The sequence below is a fragment of the Pseudophryne corroboree genome, chromosome 6 (assembly GCF_028390025.1).
Source record: "Pseudophryne corroboree isolate aPseCor3 chromosome 6, aPseCor3.hap2, whole genome shotgun sequence".
Lineage (NCBI taxonomy): Eukaryota > Metazoa > Chordata > Amphibia > Anura > Myobatrachidae > Pseudophryne > Pseudophryne corroboree.
The window spans coordinates 78,095,597-78,113,481 of NC_086449.1; the positions used below are offsets into that span (position 1 = coordinate 78,095,597).

Consider the following 17,885-nt stretch of genomic DNA (forward strand, 5'->3'; position numbering starts at 1 on the left):
ATCGTTAGAATCAACGCACACAAAGAGTAACTACAGAGCTGGTATTGTTTTGCACAAAAAGATTTTGCAGGCGCTCTGCTGCACAAGCGTCCGTACTTCTACAAAGCGAAAATACACTCCCCAGTGGGCGGCGACAATGCATTTGCTCGGCTGCTAAAAACTGCTAGCGAGCGATCAACTCGGAATGACCCCCTTAGTCTCCTCTTTTCCAGTGTAAACATGCAGAGGAACAAACTACCTGAGGGGGTCATACGTAATATTTTTTTTCGGGATACTTATAGAGTATTATAGAGTCCGTTATTCACAAACGCCTGGGGACAAATCCCTTCTTTACTAAATATTTGCCTCCCTGGGGTAACCCGGATTTCCCACCTTCTCTGATGACTCCACACCTACTGTCATGGAAGTCTAAAGGAATAGCAATGATTTGGAATGTTTTTGACCCGGGGGGTGACCTATACTCATAGTAACATAGTATCTAAGGTTGAAAAAAGAAAATTGTCCATCGGGTTCAACCTATTTGTGGTCTCCTATGCATGATTATTTTGTATAAAATTTTGACTGACGTTGCTGACTGCCGTTCCGATTAAGCCCTCTTTTTTATAATAACCATAGTGCATGACTATGCCCTGTAACCCTGGATATCCTTATCCATTAGGAATTTATCTAACCCATTCTTAAAGGTGTTGACTGAGTTGGCCATTACAACTCCCTCAGGCAGGGAATTCCAAACACGTATCGTCCTTACCGTAAAAAAGCCTTTACGCCGTATTGTGTGGAATCTCCTCTCCTCTAACCTGAGCGAGTGTCCACGAGTTCTCTGTGCTGATCTAACCAAAAACAGGTCCTGCGCAAGATCTGTATATTGTCCCCTTATATATTTGTAAATGTTGATAATGTCCCCTCTTAATCTCCTCTTTTCCAGTGTAAACATGCCTAGTCTTGCAAGCCTTTCCTCGTATTCCAGTGTCTCCATACCCTTAATTAGTTTGGTCACCCGCCTTTGAACCTTTTCTAGCTCCAGGATATCCTTTTTGTAGTAAGGTGCCCAGAATTGTACACAGTATTCAAGGTTTGGCCTCACAAGTGATTTATATAACGGGAGTATAATACTCTCGTCCCTAGCATCAATTCCCCGTTTTATGCATGCTAATATCTTATTAGCCTTCTTTGCTGCAGTCCTACTTTGGGTACTACTGCTTAGTTTGCTATCTATGAGGACACCTAAGTCCTTTTCCAGTACAGAATCCCCTAATTTTACCCCATTTAGTAGGTAGGTGTTACTTTTGTTCTTGTTACCACAGTGCATTACCTTACACTTGTCTGTATTGAAGTGCATTCTCCATTTCGCTGCCCAAGCTTCTAATTTAACTAAGTCATTCTGAAGTGACTCAGCATCCCCCTCTACATTTATAACTTTACACAATTTGGTATCATCTGCAAAAATTGACACCATGCTCTCTAGACCTTCTGTTAGGTCGTTAATGAAAATATTGAACAATAGCGGTCCTAATACTGAGCCTTGCGGCACACCACTTAGCACTTCAGTCCAGGTTGAAAAAGATCCATTAACCACAACGCGCTGCTCCCTATTATCCAACCAGTTTTTGACCCCAGTGCATATTGTGCTTCCTAGCCCTGATTCTTGTAGCTTGTAGATAAGTCTCATGTGTGGTACAGTATCGAACGCTTTGGCAAAATCTAAAAAGATTACATCCACCTCTTTACCCTGATCTAGGTTTGCGCTTACTGTTTCATAAAAGCCAAGTAAGTTGGTTTGACAGGATCTGTCCTTCATAAACCCATGTTGATTCCTTTTAATGACCTTATTGACTTCAAGGAACTTCTGAATACTATCTCTTAGAATAACTTCCAATACTTTCCCCACTATAGATGTAAGACTAACTGGTCTATAATTACCTGGTTCAGCTTTACTTCCCTTTTTGAATATAGGCACTACTTCCGCTATACGCCAGTCTTTGGGAACCATACCTGATATTACTGAATCCTTAAAGATCAAAAGTTCAGAATGAAGCTCCATTAGAACCCTTGGGTGAATACCATCGGGACCTGGTGACTTATTAATCTTTAAATGTTTTAATCGGTCACAGACTACTTCCTCGCTTAAATAAGTGCCTATCAGTGGGATATTCTCATTATTGAGATTATATGTTAGTCCCTGAATTGGGTCCTCTCTAGTAAATACTGTTGAAAAAAACTCATTTAGTGTGTCCGCTATGTCATTATCATTTTTGCTTAAGACTCCCAACTTGTCTTTTAAAGGGCCTATACTCTCCTTCTTTAATCTCTTGCTATTAATGTATTTAAAGAATTTTTGGGGATTCGCTTTGCTTTCCTTTGCTACTAGTTTTTCAGTTTCTACTTTAGCCGCTCTTATTTCCTTTTTGCATATTTTATTACATTCCTTATAGTGCTGAAATGACTCTGCTTCCCCATCAGATTTGTATTTTTAAAATGTTCGCCTTTTCTTGCCCATAAGTCCTTAATCTTTTTGTTAAGCCACATTGGTTTATGATTTTTATTCCTTTTTTTGCTGCTCGTAGGAAGAAATTTGAGTGTATTTTTAGCTAGCAGGAATTTTAGTACATCCCATTTCTCCGTAGTATTTTTTCCTAAAAACAAACCTTCCCATTCAATATCCCTGAAAAATACCCTCATCTTTTCAAAATTGCTTTGCTAAAGTTTAGAGTCCTAGTTGAGCCAGTATAGGGCTGTTTATGGAAACTGATATTGAATGTGACCATATTGTGGTCGCTGTTTCCTATGGGTTCCCCTACCTGATACCAAATCCCCATTGTTTGTTAATACCAGGTCTAAGATTGCATTGTACATAGGCCCTCATTCCGAGTTGATCGCTAAGAGTCTTCGCAACGCAAATGTACGAAATGTAAGTATCTGCGCATGCGCAAATGCGTGATTACGCATGCGCGAGTACATACGTACGACAACTGGGCAAAATTACTCAGAAAAAAAAAAGCCGTAACTGGCAAACGAAAACGAGGAGTGGCGTGGGCGTGGCGGAGGCGAGACTTCGCAATGCTCCGACATGGGCGTGAAAGTGGGCGTACAGTGTGGGAGTATGCAACTCGCAATGGGCGTGTTTTTCGCAAATAAACATTGTCGCTGTTAAAACTAACATAGGAAACCGTAGCAACATTCACGCAGCAGCCGAGTAGGTCTGCAGTTACTCTACATTTGCGAAGTACTGGTACAAGTGTGTATGCAGTAATTAGCAGTTAATTGGATATCACATTCATCTGATGTCCAATTACTTGTTAATTAATGAGCAGATGAAAGTTACCAACCAGCAATTGTCTGAACACACATTACATGTTTATTCTACTCACATATAAATCTCACACACTGCCAAATAAGGGTGTGTTTTTTTTTTGAATTTGTTGTGTAAGCCTTTTTAAAACTTGTTTTAATGTGTGTAAGACTCCCAAATACAAGCAAATGAAAATATTTGTGAAAGTGTTTGAAATCTGCAAAATTGTTTAAAAATAAACCAACACCAACATAATGCAGCATACACTTTAATTTAGTCTTAAAAGTCACAATAATATTTGATTATAATATCTGACAATGTTTGAAATGATGTCCTGTTGACCCTAGATATTTATAAAAAGCGTCGTGTCTGTTTACTTAATATGGACATTAAAGTGTGGTGCAAAGCATACTTTTTTTTTTTTTTTTTTTTCAATTTTTAAGGAGAATTAGCAGATTGGTCTACAAGTGTCTATATGCTGACCTAATCTTTCTGGAACTGCATTACCTGGAAGAAACTGCTCAAATTTTTGAAATATATTTTTTATTACTATATAATTTTTTGACAACATTTAAACATGGCTCCACGTGAGTCGCACAGGCAGAGATGGACCAAGCAGCAAGCAGATGGCACTGACAATCATTAGATAGCAGAACTCAGTACTCTGCAAAATTCTGCTTCTGACAAAAGTATATTTTTAAAGCATAAATAAAACATGACACACCCTGCCACACACAAATTTAAAACCAAATGAGAAAGAATTAGGATCCACCACACAAACACAACAATACATAGCACACTAGTAAGAGGAAGATGGCTCTGGTGTTTATACACATAAACTCACAGGCTACAATACATCCAAACAGAAAGAATACATTTCACTAAGAGGGAGTTATCCATTCTGGTCACACAAGCCAACTCCAAAAATACATAGAGGCAACATCAAAAACATGGGTGCTGCCCATCTGGAGAGACATCATTTTCTTCTTTTTCTCCCCGCCTGAGGCTGTTCTTCTTTGGAAGGTCTGCGGAGCGACCTTCGTTGGGCCTGCCCAGTGGGCTGTTCTTCCTGGGCAGGGGCAGGGGAGGGAGCCGATGTGGGTGGCTCTCTGCCACTGTGGGCAAGGGAGACAGCGATGGCCTGGAGCCCTTGCAAGATGTTATTTGCAAGGGTTTGGAATGAGGAGGCAAGTTGTTCTTGGCCCTGCCTGATCTCTGCCAGACCTTGGCAGAGTTGAGCAACACCTTGCTCAACACAGGTTCGGTGCTCAGTGAGCCGGACAGCTATCTGGCTTACCTCCCGGATGACCCCGTCTTGAAACCGATTTAGGCTCTCACCATACCTAGCGATTTCAAGCAGGATCTCCGGGATAGCAGAGGGTTGGGTGGGGGGGCCAGTAGGAACCTGCAGAGGTGGGATTTGTTGGCCCACACTGCCAGACTCACTAGGTCCCTCCACCTCAGCCTCAACCACATAACCGTCCTGTGACTCAAACGGATCACCCCCCTGTGCTGTGTTTTGTGGCAAGCAAATAGAAGAATGTGTGGGAAAAAAGTAGGATACAAAATTAGTTTATTATTATAAATACTGTCAAAATTACAGACAACTAAATGTGTAAACTTACCTTCCAAGTCATGTCCCGTCAGGATCTCAGGCAGGTCCGTGTCCATATGAGACACCCCTTGGCCCTCCTCATAACTGACACAGGGCATCGCCATCTCCTCCAAGTCAGTATACTCTACAGCGACAGGTGCTCCTCCACCTGTAGCCCTTGAGGCATTCCACTCCGCAGCCCTCTTTGCCTTCAGGCGGGATTTGAAGTCGGCCCACCTACATATGTATTGTGAAAGAGGGACAAAGTAGAGTCTTATTATTTGTCTAAGCTAATATATAGGACACGTGTTCTGCTTGTGTTTGCTAGACATAACATCACATGTAACTACATTTTTTAGTCAACTTAGCACAGAAAAATGACTGTCAATATGCACTTACCGTCGTCTCACTTCCTGTGATGTTCTGACGACAGAGCCAACTTCATTCACAGATTTTGTGATGTCTCTCCAGATTCGTTCTTTTGAAGCAGCCCCCATGTTTTTTGGCCCTCTATGTATTTTGGACATGGCCTGCGTGACCAAGACACGCAACTCCCTCTTAGTGAATGCAGGCTGTCTTTTCTTCCGTCTGGAGGTAGCCTGTGAGGTTTCTTCTTGTTGTTCATCACCATCTTCCTCCTCACTAGCAGCTTCTGTCTGTTGTGTTTGTGTGGCTAAAGCCAATTCTCCCTCAGTTTGGTCACTTTGTGTGTGTGGCAGAGTATCCCCAGTCAATTGTTGTGGTTCAGAAGCAGACATTTGCAGAGTACTAGGTCCTGCCTCTTCAACATCCGCAGAGGCGTATTCCAGCATGCGCCGTTGGCAATCTATGCGTCTTTTCCGCAATGCCATCTCCTGCTCTGCAATGCGGTCCATCTCTGCTGCGATTTGCTCACGAGAAGCCATGTTTGTGATGAAGTGTGTACGCCCAGGTGCAGGGTCGGATCTAGACTTTTCTTTTAGGGGGGGCGGTTTACTGTTTAATTTTGACCCCTCCCCTATCCAGTCCCAACTCCTCCCCTCTTCAGTCTTGACTCCTCCCCTATCCAGTCCCAATTCCTCCATCACACAAATAAATATATTTTAAGTTTATTTGCTTTATTTTAAGCAAAACACTAAATAGCTATAAATAACAACAATGAAAGCAACAAACAACCGACGCCAGAGTCCCAGTGACGACAGCAGCGTGTCCCCTTGCGGACTCGCTGCACTCACCACGTTCCAGGCCTGGTGGTGAGCTTTGCTCGCCACACTATTAAATTCCCCCTTGGGGGGTGGTGTGGACAACCCCCCGAGTAGGAATTAGGGGCCCCATTCGGGATTCCGTCTGCTGGCATTTCCTTGGCTGTCGGGATTCCGGCGTCTGTATCCTGATCGCCGGGATCCTATATGCCGGGAAAGTGACTGCTTCCCAATTAACCACCTACTGTACATGGTGGCCCCGCTGTTGTCTCACAAATAAGTAGTAGTTACCACTGTCTTCAAGTTTCTACATAATATTGGTCCTATAATGTGTATCAAACAGTCTATATATCAGTGGGAGAGATCCCTTGATTATAAATGACACCCTAATAGCTGGTAGGGATATATTGCCAGCCAAGCAGGTTTAGGATTTGTTAGTGGGTGTTTGGTATAATAATCACTTCTACAACACATCAAATCAAAGTTCCCCAATATTACATCTTCCAAAGATATGTTCATCATAATTTATGACACGTCATGTACAGTTGTGATACCTAAAGTATAAAAGGTTGTAATCCCCTAATATTAGGGTATAGCAAAAAAATATATTAAATTAAAACAAATGTCTGGAGTAATTATTCTCATCTATTTCTCATCTTAATATGAGGTGCTGAAATAGAGTCAGTCAATCAAGTTTTATGATATGTTGACATTGTTATGAAATACAGTATTATAAACCTTGATGATTGACTGACTCTATATAAGCACCTTATATTAAGATGATAAATAGTATAAATGTGATAATAACTATAATTACTTAGAATAATTGTATCAATCAGAGATCTTTGGGATACTACCAACATTTATTGATACAAATGGTAACAAGTGGCATATTATTACCCCTTACGGGTGGTATTCAGTGTGCCGGCTGTTCAGTATACCGGCGCCGGAATCCCGACACCCGGCATACCGACAACTATTCTCCCTCTTGGGGGTTCGCAACTCCCCTGGACGCGCGCCACCGTGCCCGCAGCGTGGCAAGCGTAGCGAGCCAGCAAGGGGCTCATTTGCGCTCGCCCAGCTGTCGGCATGCCGGCGGTCGGGATCCCGGCGCCTGTTGCTGGGCGCCGGTAACCCGACCGCCGGCAAAACATACTACACCCACCCCCCCTTACACATCTCCAATGCCGGATCCCACCTGGGAATTGGAAACGGGTCCTTCCCAGGTGGGATCCGGCTTTGGACCTTAGAGGCTGCCTTTCCCAACCAAGTAATTTGGCGGGTCGTCTTGCTATGGGGGGTGGGACTGGAAATACATGTGATCTGTGTGGAGTTTATGTTTTTGTCATGTGAAATTTTAAAATTATTAAACAGTACTTCACTATGGGGGTCATTTTGACCTGATCGCATGCTGCCATTCATCGCAGCGTAGCGATCAGGTCAGAAGTGCGCATGCGCCGCAGTGCGCCGGCGCATGGCTGACAGGCGACGGCTGTCATTGCCTAGCGATCGACTCTTCCTGATTGACAGGCAGAGGTGTTTGCTGGCCGGGAGGAGGCGGCACGGCGGCGTTTGGTCACCGTTTTGTAGGCGCGGTCCGTCCAACGCAGGTGTGGCTGGTCCGCAGCGGCTGTGTGACGTCACACACAGCCGCTGCGACCCGGGCAGCGACGAGTAGCTCCCGGCCAGCACACAAAAGCTGCGCTGGCCGGGAGCTACTCCTGAAGTACAAAAACATCGCCGATGCTTTTGTACTTCTACGACGGGGCTGGGACTGACATGCGGGGCGGGATAGAACCTGTGCTGGGCGTCCCCCCGCATGTCAGTGTGGATGATCGTAGCTGTGCTAAATTTAGCACAGCTACGATCAGGTCGGAATGACCCCCCCATATTTTCTTATCCCATCCATTTTGGGTACATTTGAATGAGCCTAATGAGACGTATGCTGTGAGATGTGACATCTGCTGTATCCGAAGTGGCCTATTTATGAACAACCTACATATGCAGTAGCGCTGGATCTCTCCCAGTGATATATAAACTATTTGATGCATATTATAGGACCAATAATATACAGGAACTTGAAGACAGTTGTAACTAATACTTATTTGTAAGACTACAGCGGGGCCACCTTGTAGGTGGTTAATTATATGGTGAAGACAATTCCAAGTTGATACTTCATAGAATGTGTACGGTGTTATTTATGAGAAACTAACCAAATAGAGGACAAATTAGCAGACACAGGTTTTTTTGTATAGTATTTTTATACACACTTTCTGTACTTTTACGCTCGTCTCTATAGTTTTAATATAGGACGTGATATGTCATTTTTAACATTATGAAATACAAGGTATGTTTTAAAACCTACTGTATAAGGGCACCTACAGTATTACAGACACCCTTTATCGTATTGTACATATGGGAGACTAAACCTGTAATACCCTGCCTAGGGAATTTAACAATAAGATCTCTTACCGGTTGTATGGCCCCTCTGCAACAGGCTGGTCCCTGTGACTGACTGGCAGGATGGTCCCTGTGACTGACTGGCAGGATGGTCCCTGTGACTGACTGGCAGGATGGTCCCTGTGGCAGACTGGCAGGATAGTCCCTCTGGCTGGTCTCTGGGTGCAGGAATGCAGTGTGCTCTCACTCTGTGCAGCAAAGTAAAGTGGAACACAGGACAGAAAGAAATGGAACGCACAGTTCCATTATGCTTCCTCTTCCTGTGTACAGTGTACACAGAACAGGTTCTACCCTCCCAACACTATACTGTTTCTATTAGCCCACAGGCCTGTCATGTAACTGTAGCCACGCCCCCAGCACACAGCCACTTCCTGACCTCGTCTTATCAGCACTGTTTAGATGCCACAAGAAAGCAGTCTCAATCAACAAAATATGTTGATTTACTGCCGTCCAGGCCAAAGGGGTGAGTGGGGAGGAAGGGCACCTGCTGTGAGATGCTGCGTCTGGGAGCTCGGCTCGGCGCCACTGACAATAGCTGACAGCCAGCTGAGTGAGGAAGGGAGGAGGGAGGAGGGAGCAGGACTTCACAGACAGTTTGTCTGCCTGTCGGACGGAGTTTGCTAGGGGGGGCGACCGCCCCCATCGCCCCCGTCTCTATCCGTGCCTGCCCAGGTGTGTGCTTATATACCTACGTGCGTAGCGTTAATTCACACAGGTGTACACTGTTAATCTTGTTAATGATTGCACTGCTTATTTAAGTGCCTACTTTGCACGCTGTGAGTGTAGGTAGTTTGGAGTTTCTTTCACTTGAGTTTGTTTGCTTGTGCGTGAAGGTGCTATCGGAATTTTCAGAGTGAGTAATTGTAAAGCATACATTTGTCCTTTCGTTTGCGTTTAGAATATAGTCAGTGTCGCATTTTGTCTGTGAATTTTCGTTTGTGAGTATTCTTGAATTCGTCTTGTTGTTCATTTTTAGTTTTAAAAGTGTGTATTTTATGTTGATTGTTTGTTATTATTTTGTACACATATATATTTAGCTAGTCCATTATTGCAAATAAACCTGTGCTTCATTGCTTTTACTGACATTTTTGTTCTCTTGTAGGAGTGTTTTTTTGGGTGACGTAACCCTATTATATTTTGTTCTTTTTGGGTGTTATATAACACAAAGAGTTCTTTTCTTTATTTTGGATCAGGTAAGTTCCCTGGGCCTGTGTTGGTGGCTGTTTGTTTTATTGGTCTGTATGTTGTTTTTGACTGTCATATTTGCTCTCTTGTAGGAGTGTTTTTTTGGGTGACGTAACCCTATTATATTTTGTTCTTTTTGGGTGTTATATAACACAAAGAGTTCTTTTCTTTATTTTGGATCAGGTAAGTTCCCTGGGCCTGTGTTGGTGGCTGTTTGTTTTATTGGTCTGTATGTTGTTTTTGACTGTCATATTTGCTCTCTTGTAGGAGTGTTTTTTTGGGTGACGTAACCCTATTATATTTTGTTCTTTTTGGGTGTTATATAACACAAAGAGTTCTTTTCTTTATTTTGGATCAGGTAAGTTCCCTGGGCCTGTGTTGGTGGCTGTTTGTTTTATTGGTCTGTATGTTGTTTTTGACTGTCATATTTGCTCTCTTGTAGGAGTGTTTTTTTGGGTGACGTAACCCTATTATATTTTGTTCTTTTTGGGTGTTATATAACACAAAGAGTTCTTTTCTTTATTTTGGATCAGGTAAGTTCCCTGGGCCTGTGTTGGTGGCTGTTTGTTTTATTGGTCTGTATGTTGTTTTTGACTGTCATATTTGCTCTCTTGTAGGAGTGTTTTTTTGGGTGACGTAACCCTATTATATTTTGTTCTTTTTGGGTGTTATATAACACAAAGAGTTCTTTTCTTTATTTTGGATCAGGTAAGTTCCCTGGGCCTGTGTTGGTGCCTGTTTGTGTTTGTTCAAAGTGTTTTGATTATGTTTGTTTTCCATCTTGATAATAAATGTTATGTTTTTTACCGGGATTGAACAGCAAAGTAGTGTTGTTCTTGTCTGGGCTAGCTACTAAAGGGCTAACTTTTTTTTTGTTTTCTTTAAATGTTTTTAACCAATTATTCTTAATTTTGTAGTAGTTGTTTGTGATGTGTTTGATGTTCTTTTTTTTCAAAGAATAGTATGTTTAACAATTACAATTTAACATATGTAGCTGTCATTATAATTTTTTTTTTAATAATATTCGTTTTGGTACTGAATTGAAGCCAGAAAAAATGTCTTACGCTCCTGCAGTAAGTTGACACCCCCTTTTGTTTCAAAATTTTTGTTTGCATATTTTTTGGACTTTGTTTTTGTCTTATTCAACTTTTTAATTTTGTTTTTTTTAAAAGTGTGTGATGTCTATATTTATCGCAGCAGAAGCCCTACCTCCCCAACCCACGCCAGCACTCCCACCCCAACCGCCAGCCCCACAACCACAACCGGCTCCTCATCAACCAAGGCAACGGAGGCGTGCTAGGCCACCAATTTTTCGAGCCCGTGTCCTACTTTTTGGGATGCCAGATGATGTGGTTGTACGTAGATACAGGCTGCCACCACATCTAATCCTAGACACTCTCTCCATAATAGAGAGTGATCTGGAGTCTGAAATTCGGTATCCTACAGCAATACCACCATTGACACAATTCCTTGCTGTGTTACATTTTTTGGCAACAGGGTCTTACCAGCATGTGGTGGGAGACCTGGTTGGCATGTCGCAGGGCCAGTTCAGTAAGGTCCTGCGGCGTGTCTGCCAGGCTTTCCTCAAGCGTGTGAAGCAATTTATTGCTATGCCTTTGGATGTTGGTGCCCTAGATGTGGTGAAGCGGCAATTTGCGGAAGGTGGTAGTCGCTTCCCACATGTTATTGGGGTTGTGGATGGCACACATGTAGCTCTTCAGCCACCAAAACATAATGAAGAAATTTATAGAAACAGGAAACTGTTTCATTCTCTGAATGTAATGGTTGTTTGTGGGCCATCCCTCCAGATCCTTTCCCTGAACGCCAAGTTTACTGGAAGTTCCCATGATGCGTATGTCATTAGACAATCAGGGATATGGCACAGATTAAGATCAAGTCAACGAGCAGACATGTGGTTATTGGGTGAGTTGTTGCACATATTTTGATCAACATTTTGTATATTTTTCAAAATTGACTATTTCTAATTTTTGATTTTCCTCAAACAGGAGACCGTGGATATGCTTGCACCCCTGGCTCATGACTCCTTACCGTAATCCCAGGCCAGGACCACAGACGGCATTTAACTCCGCGCTTACTGCCACTAGGCAGCTGGTGGAGCGCACAATTGGGGTCCTTAAAGGGCGGTTTCGTGTGCTCCACCGCACTGGTGGCGACATCATGTATTCGCCGGAGATGGCAAGTAAAATAGTGGTCCTGTGCGCTATACTCCACAATATCGCGGTAAGGAGTAGCGTAGAGCTTCCTCAGACAGAGGAATTGCCTGATGAGGAGCCAGGGGTTGTCCGACACTTCGGTGGGAGGAGTGTTACAAGGAGGGGGAGCCAAGTCAGGGCAAGCATTGTTGCTGAATTTTTCAGGTATAGTGTTTATTTTTACTCTATTGTTACCAAAATAAAAGCACAGTATGCATCATTTTTTATTTAAATGTATAAATTGTGTTTGCTATTGTAAGGTCATTGTGTAATGCTTTTTATGTGTTTGAATCTTTTTTTTTTTTTAATCTTCAAAAAACAATTACACGTTAAGCTGACAATTTAATTTTGTGTAAAACAATACTGTGATGTTGCTAAATAGTGTCCTTATTTTTTAAATATTCTAACATCATGATGATTTCAACAAAAACACAAACAAATGAAACTGAATGTTGACCACTTTGTGAATGTCCAGCTGAAAGACCACACAAACTGAGGTGAGTACTCAGATATGTTTAGAAATTGATCTAAAACTGTGTGTGTGCCTGTGTCTGTGTTTTTGTGTTATTTTTTTTTTTGGTTGTGTTTTGCTTAAATTTTGCTTATGCGAATGCGTAGTTCCGCTCGTGCGAAATAACACTCTGCTCTTCACAGCATTGCAAAGATCAATAAAGTTATTAAAAATGACATGACAGCATAGATTGTGGACCAATCACATGCTAACAGACACTATAAATATATGCCCAAATAAGGAAAACGCCATTGCCATGATGCGTGCGGCACCTTTCACCAGGCGGGAGCTCCGCGTACTGGTTGCGGTGATGGACCGCCGCGTAGGCCGCGTTGGGCGATTCATCCCCAATCGTGTTAAGCGCGAGGCCTACGCGGAGGTCCGTCGCCTGCTGCGGTCCAGTTAGAGCGGAGATGGAGTGATCTCCGAAGGAGGACTCCAGAGCTGTTGGCGGAGATCCGCCAGCAAATCCGCACTATGCATGCACGCAGTAAGTAACATTACATAAGATTATTAGCATAAATAGTGCAAATTTTCACTAAGTGGTAGGCTAATTGCAACACTGAGTGAACATTTTGTAAAAATAGGACAGTGTGTGTGGTTAGGGCAAACATTACTGACTGTAGCAAAGTGTCCCTAAACAAGTGCATGTTTTACATAATTAGTAACCAGGCAGGAAACTGTACCAAAAAACATGATCAGTGCTGGCTATATAATAAGGTAGCTTGAATAGTGATCTGGTGATGTTGGCTAGACAAATCAATATGTCTCAAGGGAATAGATACAGGAATGCCCGTCAAAAGTTTTATTAAACATAATTTAGTTTGCAGTGGGCAACATGAAGAGGTTTGAATAATTTTTTTGTTAAAAATCACTTTACAATTTTTTTTTACATGGAACAGAACAGTGAAAATTATAAGTGATTAGTATGTAATTTAACATGCAAATTTAATTATATTTTAGCAATCATTCTAGGACGACCACAACGGCAAGCACCACATGATGCACCAGCTCAGCACCCTTCCCCTTCTCACTCCCCCTCCACTTCCCAGTCCCCCTCCCCTTCTCACTCCCCCTCCCCTTCTCACTCCCCCTCCCCTTCTCACTCCCCCTCAGCTTCCCAATCCCCCTCAGCTTCCCAATCCACCTCAGCTTCCCAATCACCCTCAGCTTCCCAGGCCCCCTCAGCTTCCCAGGACCACTCCACTTTCCACTCCCCTTCTCAGCCAACCTCTCCTTCTCTTTGTGTGACCCCTTCTCCTCCTTCCCATACCCCTTCTCCTTCTACTTCCAACTCACCTTCTCAGCCCCCCTCACCCTCTATTGGCCTAACATTTTCACCGCCCCCCTCGCCCTCTCAATCAGACCCACCCTCTGAAATTACATCCCCAATCCAACCTCCTTCCTCCATCCAGCCTCCTTCCCCCATCAAGCCTCCTTCCCCCATCCAGCCTCCTTCCCCCATCCAGCCTCCTTCCCCAATCCCTCCTCCTTCCCCCATCCAGCCGCCTTCCCCACCGAGTGAATGGGCAGAGGAAGCCCCTGAAGCCAGTTCAGGGAGTCTTCATGTTGCCGAGGAAAGTAAGTGTTTTAACATTTAGAAAAAAATGATTACCTACTTACACTTACAATGACAAAACATGCAGTGTTGTACTGTTGGAATTCTTGTACCAAGGAAAATTATTTGTGTTTTTCTTCATGGTGTACATGTTGCATTTACATTTATTTGAGTGTCATTATATGTCCAGTGTTTATGTGTGCCATGTTTTGTGTGTCCACTCTAGGTCGACACTCATTAGGTCAACAGGGTTGGCAGGACAACAGTGTTTATATGTGTTAGGTTTTCTGGGAAACAGTTAGACCTGAGTGGAGTTTAGTATGTTGTTGTTCTTTTACACTTGTGCCTGTGTATTCTTAATATTTACACTTACAAATCACATGCTTCACTTTGTTAGGCAGCCTAACGACACAATGATTTGTGGTATGAAAGTTACACTCACAAAATGATTATTGGATAAAGTCAAACCTGTTTGACCTTATTTAGTAAGGGCAGCTTTCATGGAGTGTGGGCATGCTAGGATATGTTGTCCTTCTGAAGATGTTGATATGCAGTGTGATGATGCAGGACCAACCCCCTAAAAAAAAAAAAAAAAAATCCAAATGGGAATGAATGCCAACATGGTGTAACATTGACGAAGATGGTAGTTATCTTTAACATGGGATGTCGCCCATAGCAACCAATAAGCTTATACTTTAAAACTTTGGAACCACTTCTACAATATAATATTCATATTTTTGCTTGGTTGCTATGGGCAACGTTCCATCTTAAATATAACTCACATAGTAGTAAATGTAACCCATGGTCTGGAACAATTTAAAATCTTATAAAAAGGCTGAGCAGGCTTGTGTGTTGTTATGCTAATGATTGTACCATAAAACAGCCAGGATGTAGTAACTTTGCCATTAAAGCAGGCCTGTCCAAACTGCGGCCCTCCAACTGTTGAGAAACTACACATCCCAGCATGCCCTGACACAGCTTTGGCATTCCCTGACCACAAAACTGTGTCAAGGCATGCTGGTATATGTAGTTTCACAACAGCTGGAGTCCAGCAGTTTGGACATGCCTGCATTTAAGTGTGCTTTGCGCCTTGCTTGGATAATAAGTAATGTAATTAAGTTATTAATGTTTGTGTTGCATCTTAATTTCAGATGTTGCAGTTGGAGTTCCTCCAAGTTTGGGAGCCATTCTTTCCACCATGCGCCAACACCTGCAAGGATTGATACATTGTGTTGATCAATTGGAAAAATTTTATTGATTTTGTTTATTTTATAAAAAAAAAAAAAGATTTATTTATCTTTAAAAAATTAAAAAAGTTGATTAAAGTTAACCGGGTGTTGTGTTTATTAATGCAAAAAAGGATCAGCTGATTGGCAGGCAGAAATTGTTTGCAAAAAACATTACACACATCTAACGTTACATTATTAACATAAAAAACAGGAGATTATTGTGTAAAGAAACATGTAAACACCTTCATTCACAAACAACACCTTTAAAAACAAACAATGGGAAAAAAATTTTTTTTTACACTTTTACATGTTGATGGGCAATTATGGCAACAAAGTGTTAATCAGGTTTTTTTTGCAGACTTAATTGTTTAGGAACATTATCAATCATTACACTAATTGGATTCGTAATTGAAAAGGGCTTGTTGACTTTAAAAGGAATGGTGTAATTTAACTTAATAGGCAAAAAAAATAATTTGGTGCGTTTTTCCTTAAAAGTGTGCATTTTTACGGTAAAATGTGTAAATCTACTAAAACTTAGTATTTTTACGATTAAGTATGTGTTATTGCGATGGATTCGCAATGCTGCGATGGTTTCGCATTACTGCGATGTCATTTGGCGTACGCCCACTTTGTGTAATACTGCGTACGAATGTGCAAAAATACGTTCGGGGCGGAGATTCGCATATGTACTACATTAACGCAACTTTGCGAATATGTTGTGCGACCGAAAAACTTAGCGATCAACTCGGAATGAGGGCCATAGTTGGTTCCTCAATTAGTTGAACTAAGTAGTTATCATTAAGTGTGTTTAAAAACATATTGCCTCTAGCAGTATCACATGAATCATTTTCCAGTTTATCTCTGGATAGTTAAAATCTCCCATCACTACTATGTCTCCTACTCCTGCTGCTCTTTCAATTTGCTTTAGTAACAATTCCTCATCAGATACGTTGATACCAGGCGGCCTATAGCATACACCCAATACTAACTTTTTTATTCCTTTTTTCCCGCATGCAATTTCTACCCATAATGTCTCGACAGTGTCTACAGTCCCCTCCTGAATATCTTCCCATATATCAGGTTTTAAAAACGGCTTTACGTAAAGACACAACCCTCCACCCTTTTTATTTAGTCTGTCTCTCCTAAACAGTGTATAGCCCTCTAGATTGACTGTCCAATCATGAGATTCGTCCCACCAAGTTTCAGTAATGCCTATAATATCATACTGTTTGCTTGCTGCAAGTATTTCTAGTTCACCCTTTTTTACCAGTAATGCTTCTGGCGTTTACATACATACAACTAAGATAAGTATTTTCCCTTGCGTTAGGGACATCTTTCACCTTATGTAGCAATGATGACCTGTAATCGTCATTGGTTAGTGCTTTAGTAAAATCTCTTTTAGTACCCATTTTAGTAACCTTACCGCCTGCTCTTACCCTCCCCCCAACTTCTCCCTCATTTTGTTTACTACCGCCATCCCCACTATTCTCACTGCATGACCCGTAGTTTCTAGCTAAACCCTCCCCCCAGGCTCCTAGTTTAAAATCTCCTCCAACCTTCTAACCATCCTTCCCCCCAGCACCGCTGCCCCCTCCTCAGTCAGGTGCAATCCGTCACGACAAAAGAGATGGCACCTGACTGAGAAGTCCACCCAGTGTTCCAGGAACACAAACCCCTCCTTCCTGCACCAATCCCTAAGCTACACATTTACCTCCCTAATCTCCCTCTGCCTCCCTGGACTAGCATGTGGCACAGGTAATAATTCCGAGAATATTACCTTAGATATCCTTGCCTTCAGTTTCTTTCCTAAGTCCCTATAGTCTTTCTTAAGGACATCCCACCTTCCGTTAACTTTGTCATTGGTGCCAACGTGCACCAAGACCGCCGGGTCTTTCCCAGCCCCTCCCAACAATCTATCTACCCGGTCCGCGATGTGCCGTACCCGAGCACCCGGGAGACAACAGACTGTACGGCGATTACGGTCCCGGTAGCAGATTGCCCTATCTGCCTTCCTGATGATAGAATCCCCTACCACCACAATCTGACTAGGTACCTCACTATCTTTTATCCCAACCGCGCCAGAGGGACCGCTCCTCTGGATGCTAGAGGGAGCAGTCTCCTCCGGCACCGTCATTTCTTCACTATCATCCTCCGATTCCTCGTCCAGTCGGGCAAATTTGTTCGGGTTTGATAGTTCGGAGATGTCGAGCCTCCCCCTCTTTTTCTTCCTTCTAACTGTGACCCACCCTGATCATCATCCTCTTCTACCAGTGACCCTTCCCGCAACTCCTCCACCATTCTGTCTAAACTTCACTCGAGATTGGGATTCTCCCTTAGTCGCGTAACGGTTTGCTCTAGATCAGTTACCTGGGCTTCCAGGGCAACCGTTCGCACACACCTCGTGCAGATGTAATCACACTGGGCCGGTAGCTCCAGGTGTGCATACATCTTGCACGACATGCACTGAGTGAGGTCCCCAATCACAGCCCCTCCCATATTGTTTGTAAGGTCTAACTCCCTGTTACTCTCAAAGAAAAAGCAGCAAAAATAAAAGACAAACAATCTCACTTATACAATAATTAAGCTGGCTTATACTTATCTATCTTTGTGCGGTTCTTGGTCCTTCACTTTTATGCAGCCGTAGTACTCTCTCCTGCGGCACCTA

The 17,885-nt window shown here is 42.7% G+C and overlaps 1 protein-coding gene and 1 long non-coding RNA gene across 6 annotated transcripts; one reads left to right on the plus strand and one right to left on the minus strand.

The window, feature by feature from the left end:
- Window positions 1-4,650: 4,650 nt before the first annotated feature.
- On the minus strand, window positions 4,651-8,623 carry LOC134936250 (uncharacterized). The gene is made up of 3 exons (XR_010180483.1): window positions 8,537-8,623; window positions 4,915-5,120; window positions 4,651-4,801 (listed from the first exon to the last, which is right to left on the minus strand). It is a non-coding gene; the product is annotated as an uncharacterized LOC134936250 (long non-coding RNA).
- Window positions 8,624-8,899: 276 nt separating this feature from the next.
- Window positions 8,900-15,321, plus strand: LOC134936248 (putative nuclease HARBI1). Of its 5 annotated transcripts, none has more exons than XM_063931249.1 (9): window positions 8,900-8,987; window positions 9,627-9,717; window positions 9,802-10,067; window positions 10,152-10,417; window positions 10,882-11,632; window positions 11,716-12,087; window positions 12,398-12,419; window positions 13,397-14,014; window positions 15,143-15,321. In XM_063931249.1, exons 5-6 carry the CDS (start codon window positions 10,888-10,890, stop codon window positions 11,748-11,750), a joined length of 780 nt encoding a protein of 259 aa, XP_063787319.1. In that variant the 5' UTR covers window positions 8,900-8,987; window positions 9,627-9,717; window positions 9,802-10,067; window positions 10,152-10,417; window positions 10,882-10,887; the 3' UTR covers window positions 11,751-12,087; window positions 12,398-12,419; window positions 13,397-14,014; window positions 15,143-15,321. The 5 variants fall into 5 exon arrangements, 3 of the variants coding, with proteins under 3 accessions (XP_063787319.1, XP_063787318.1, XP_063787320.1); XR_010180482.1 differs by lacking the exon at window positions 8,900-8,987 and adding an exon at window positions 9,110-9,196 and having other exon boundaries at window positions 10,152-10,782; window positions 11,518-11,632; XR_010180481.1 differs by lacking the exon at window positions 8,900-8,987 and adding an exon at window positions 9,110-9,196 and having other exon boundaries at window positions 11,518-11,632.
- The last annotated feature ends 2,564 nt before the right edge of the window (window positions 15,322-17,885 follow it).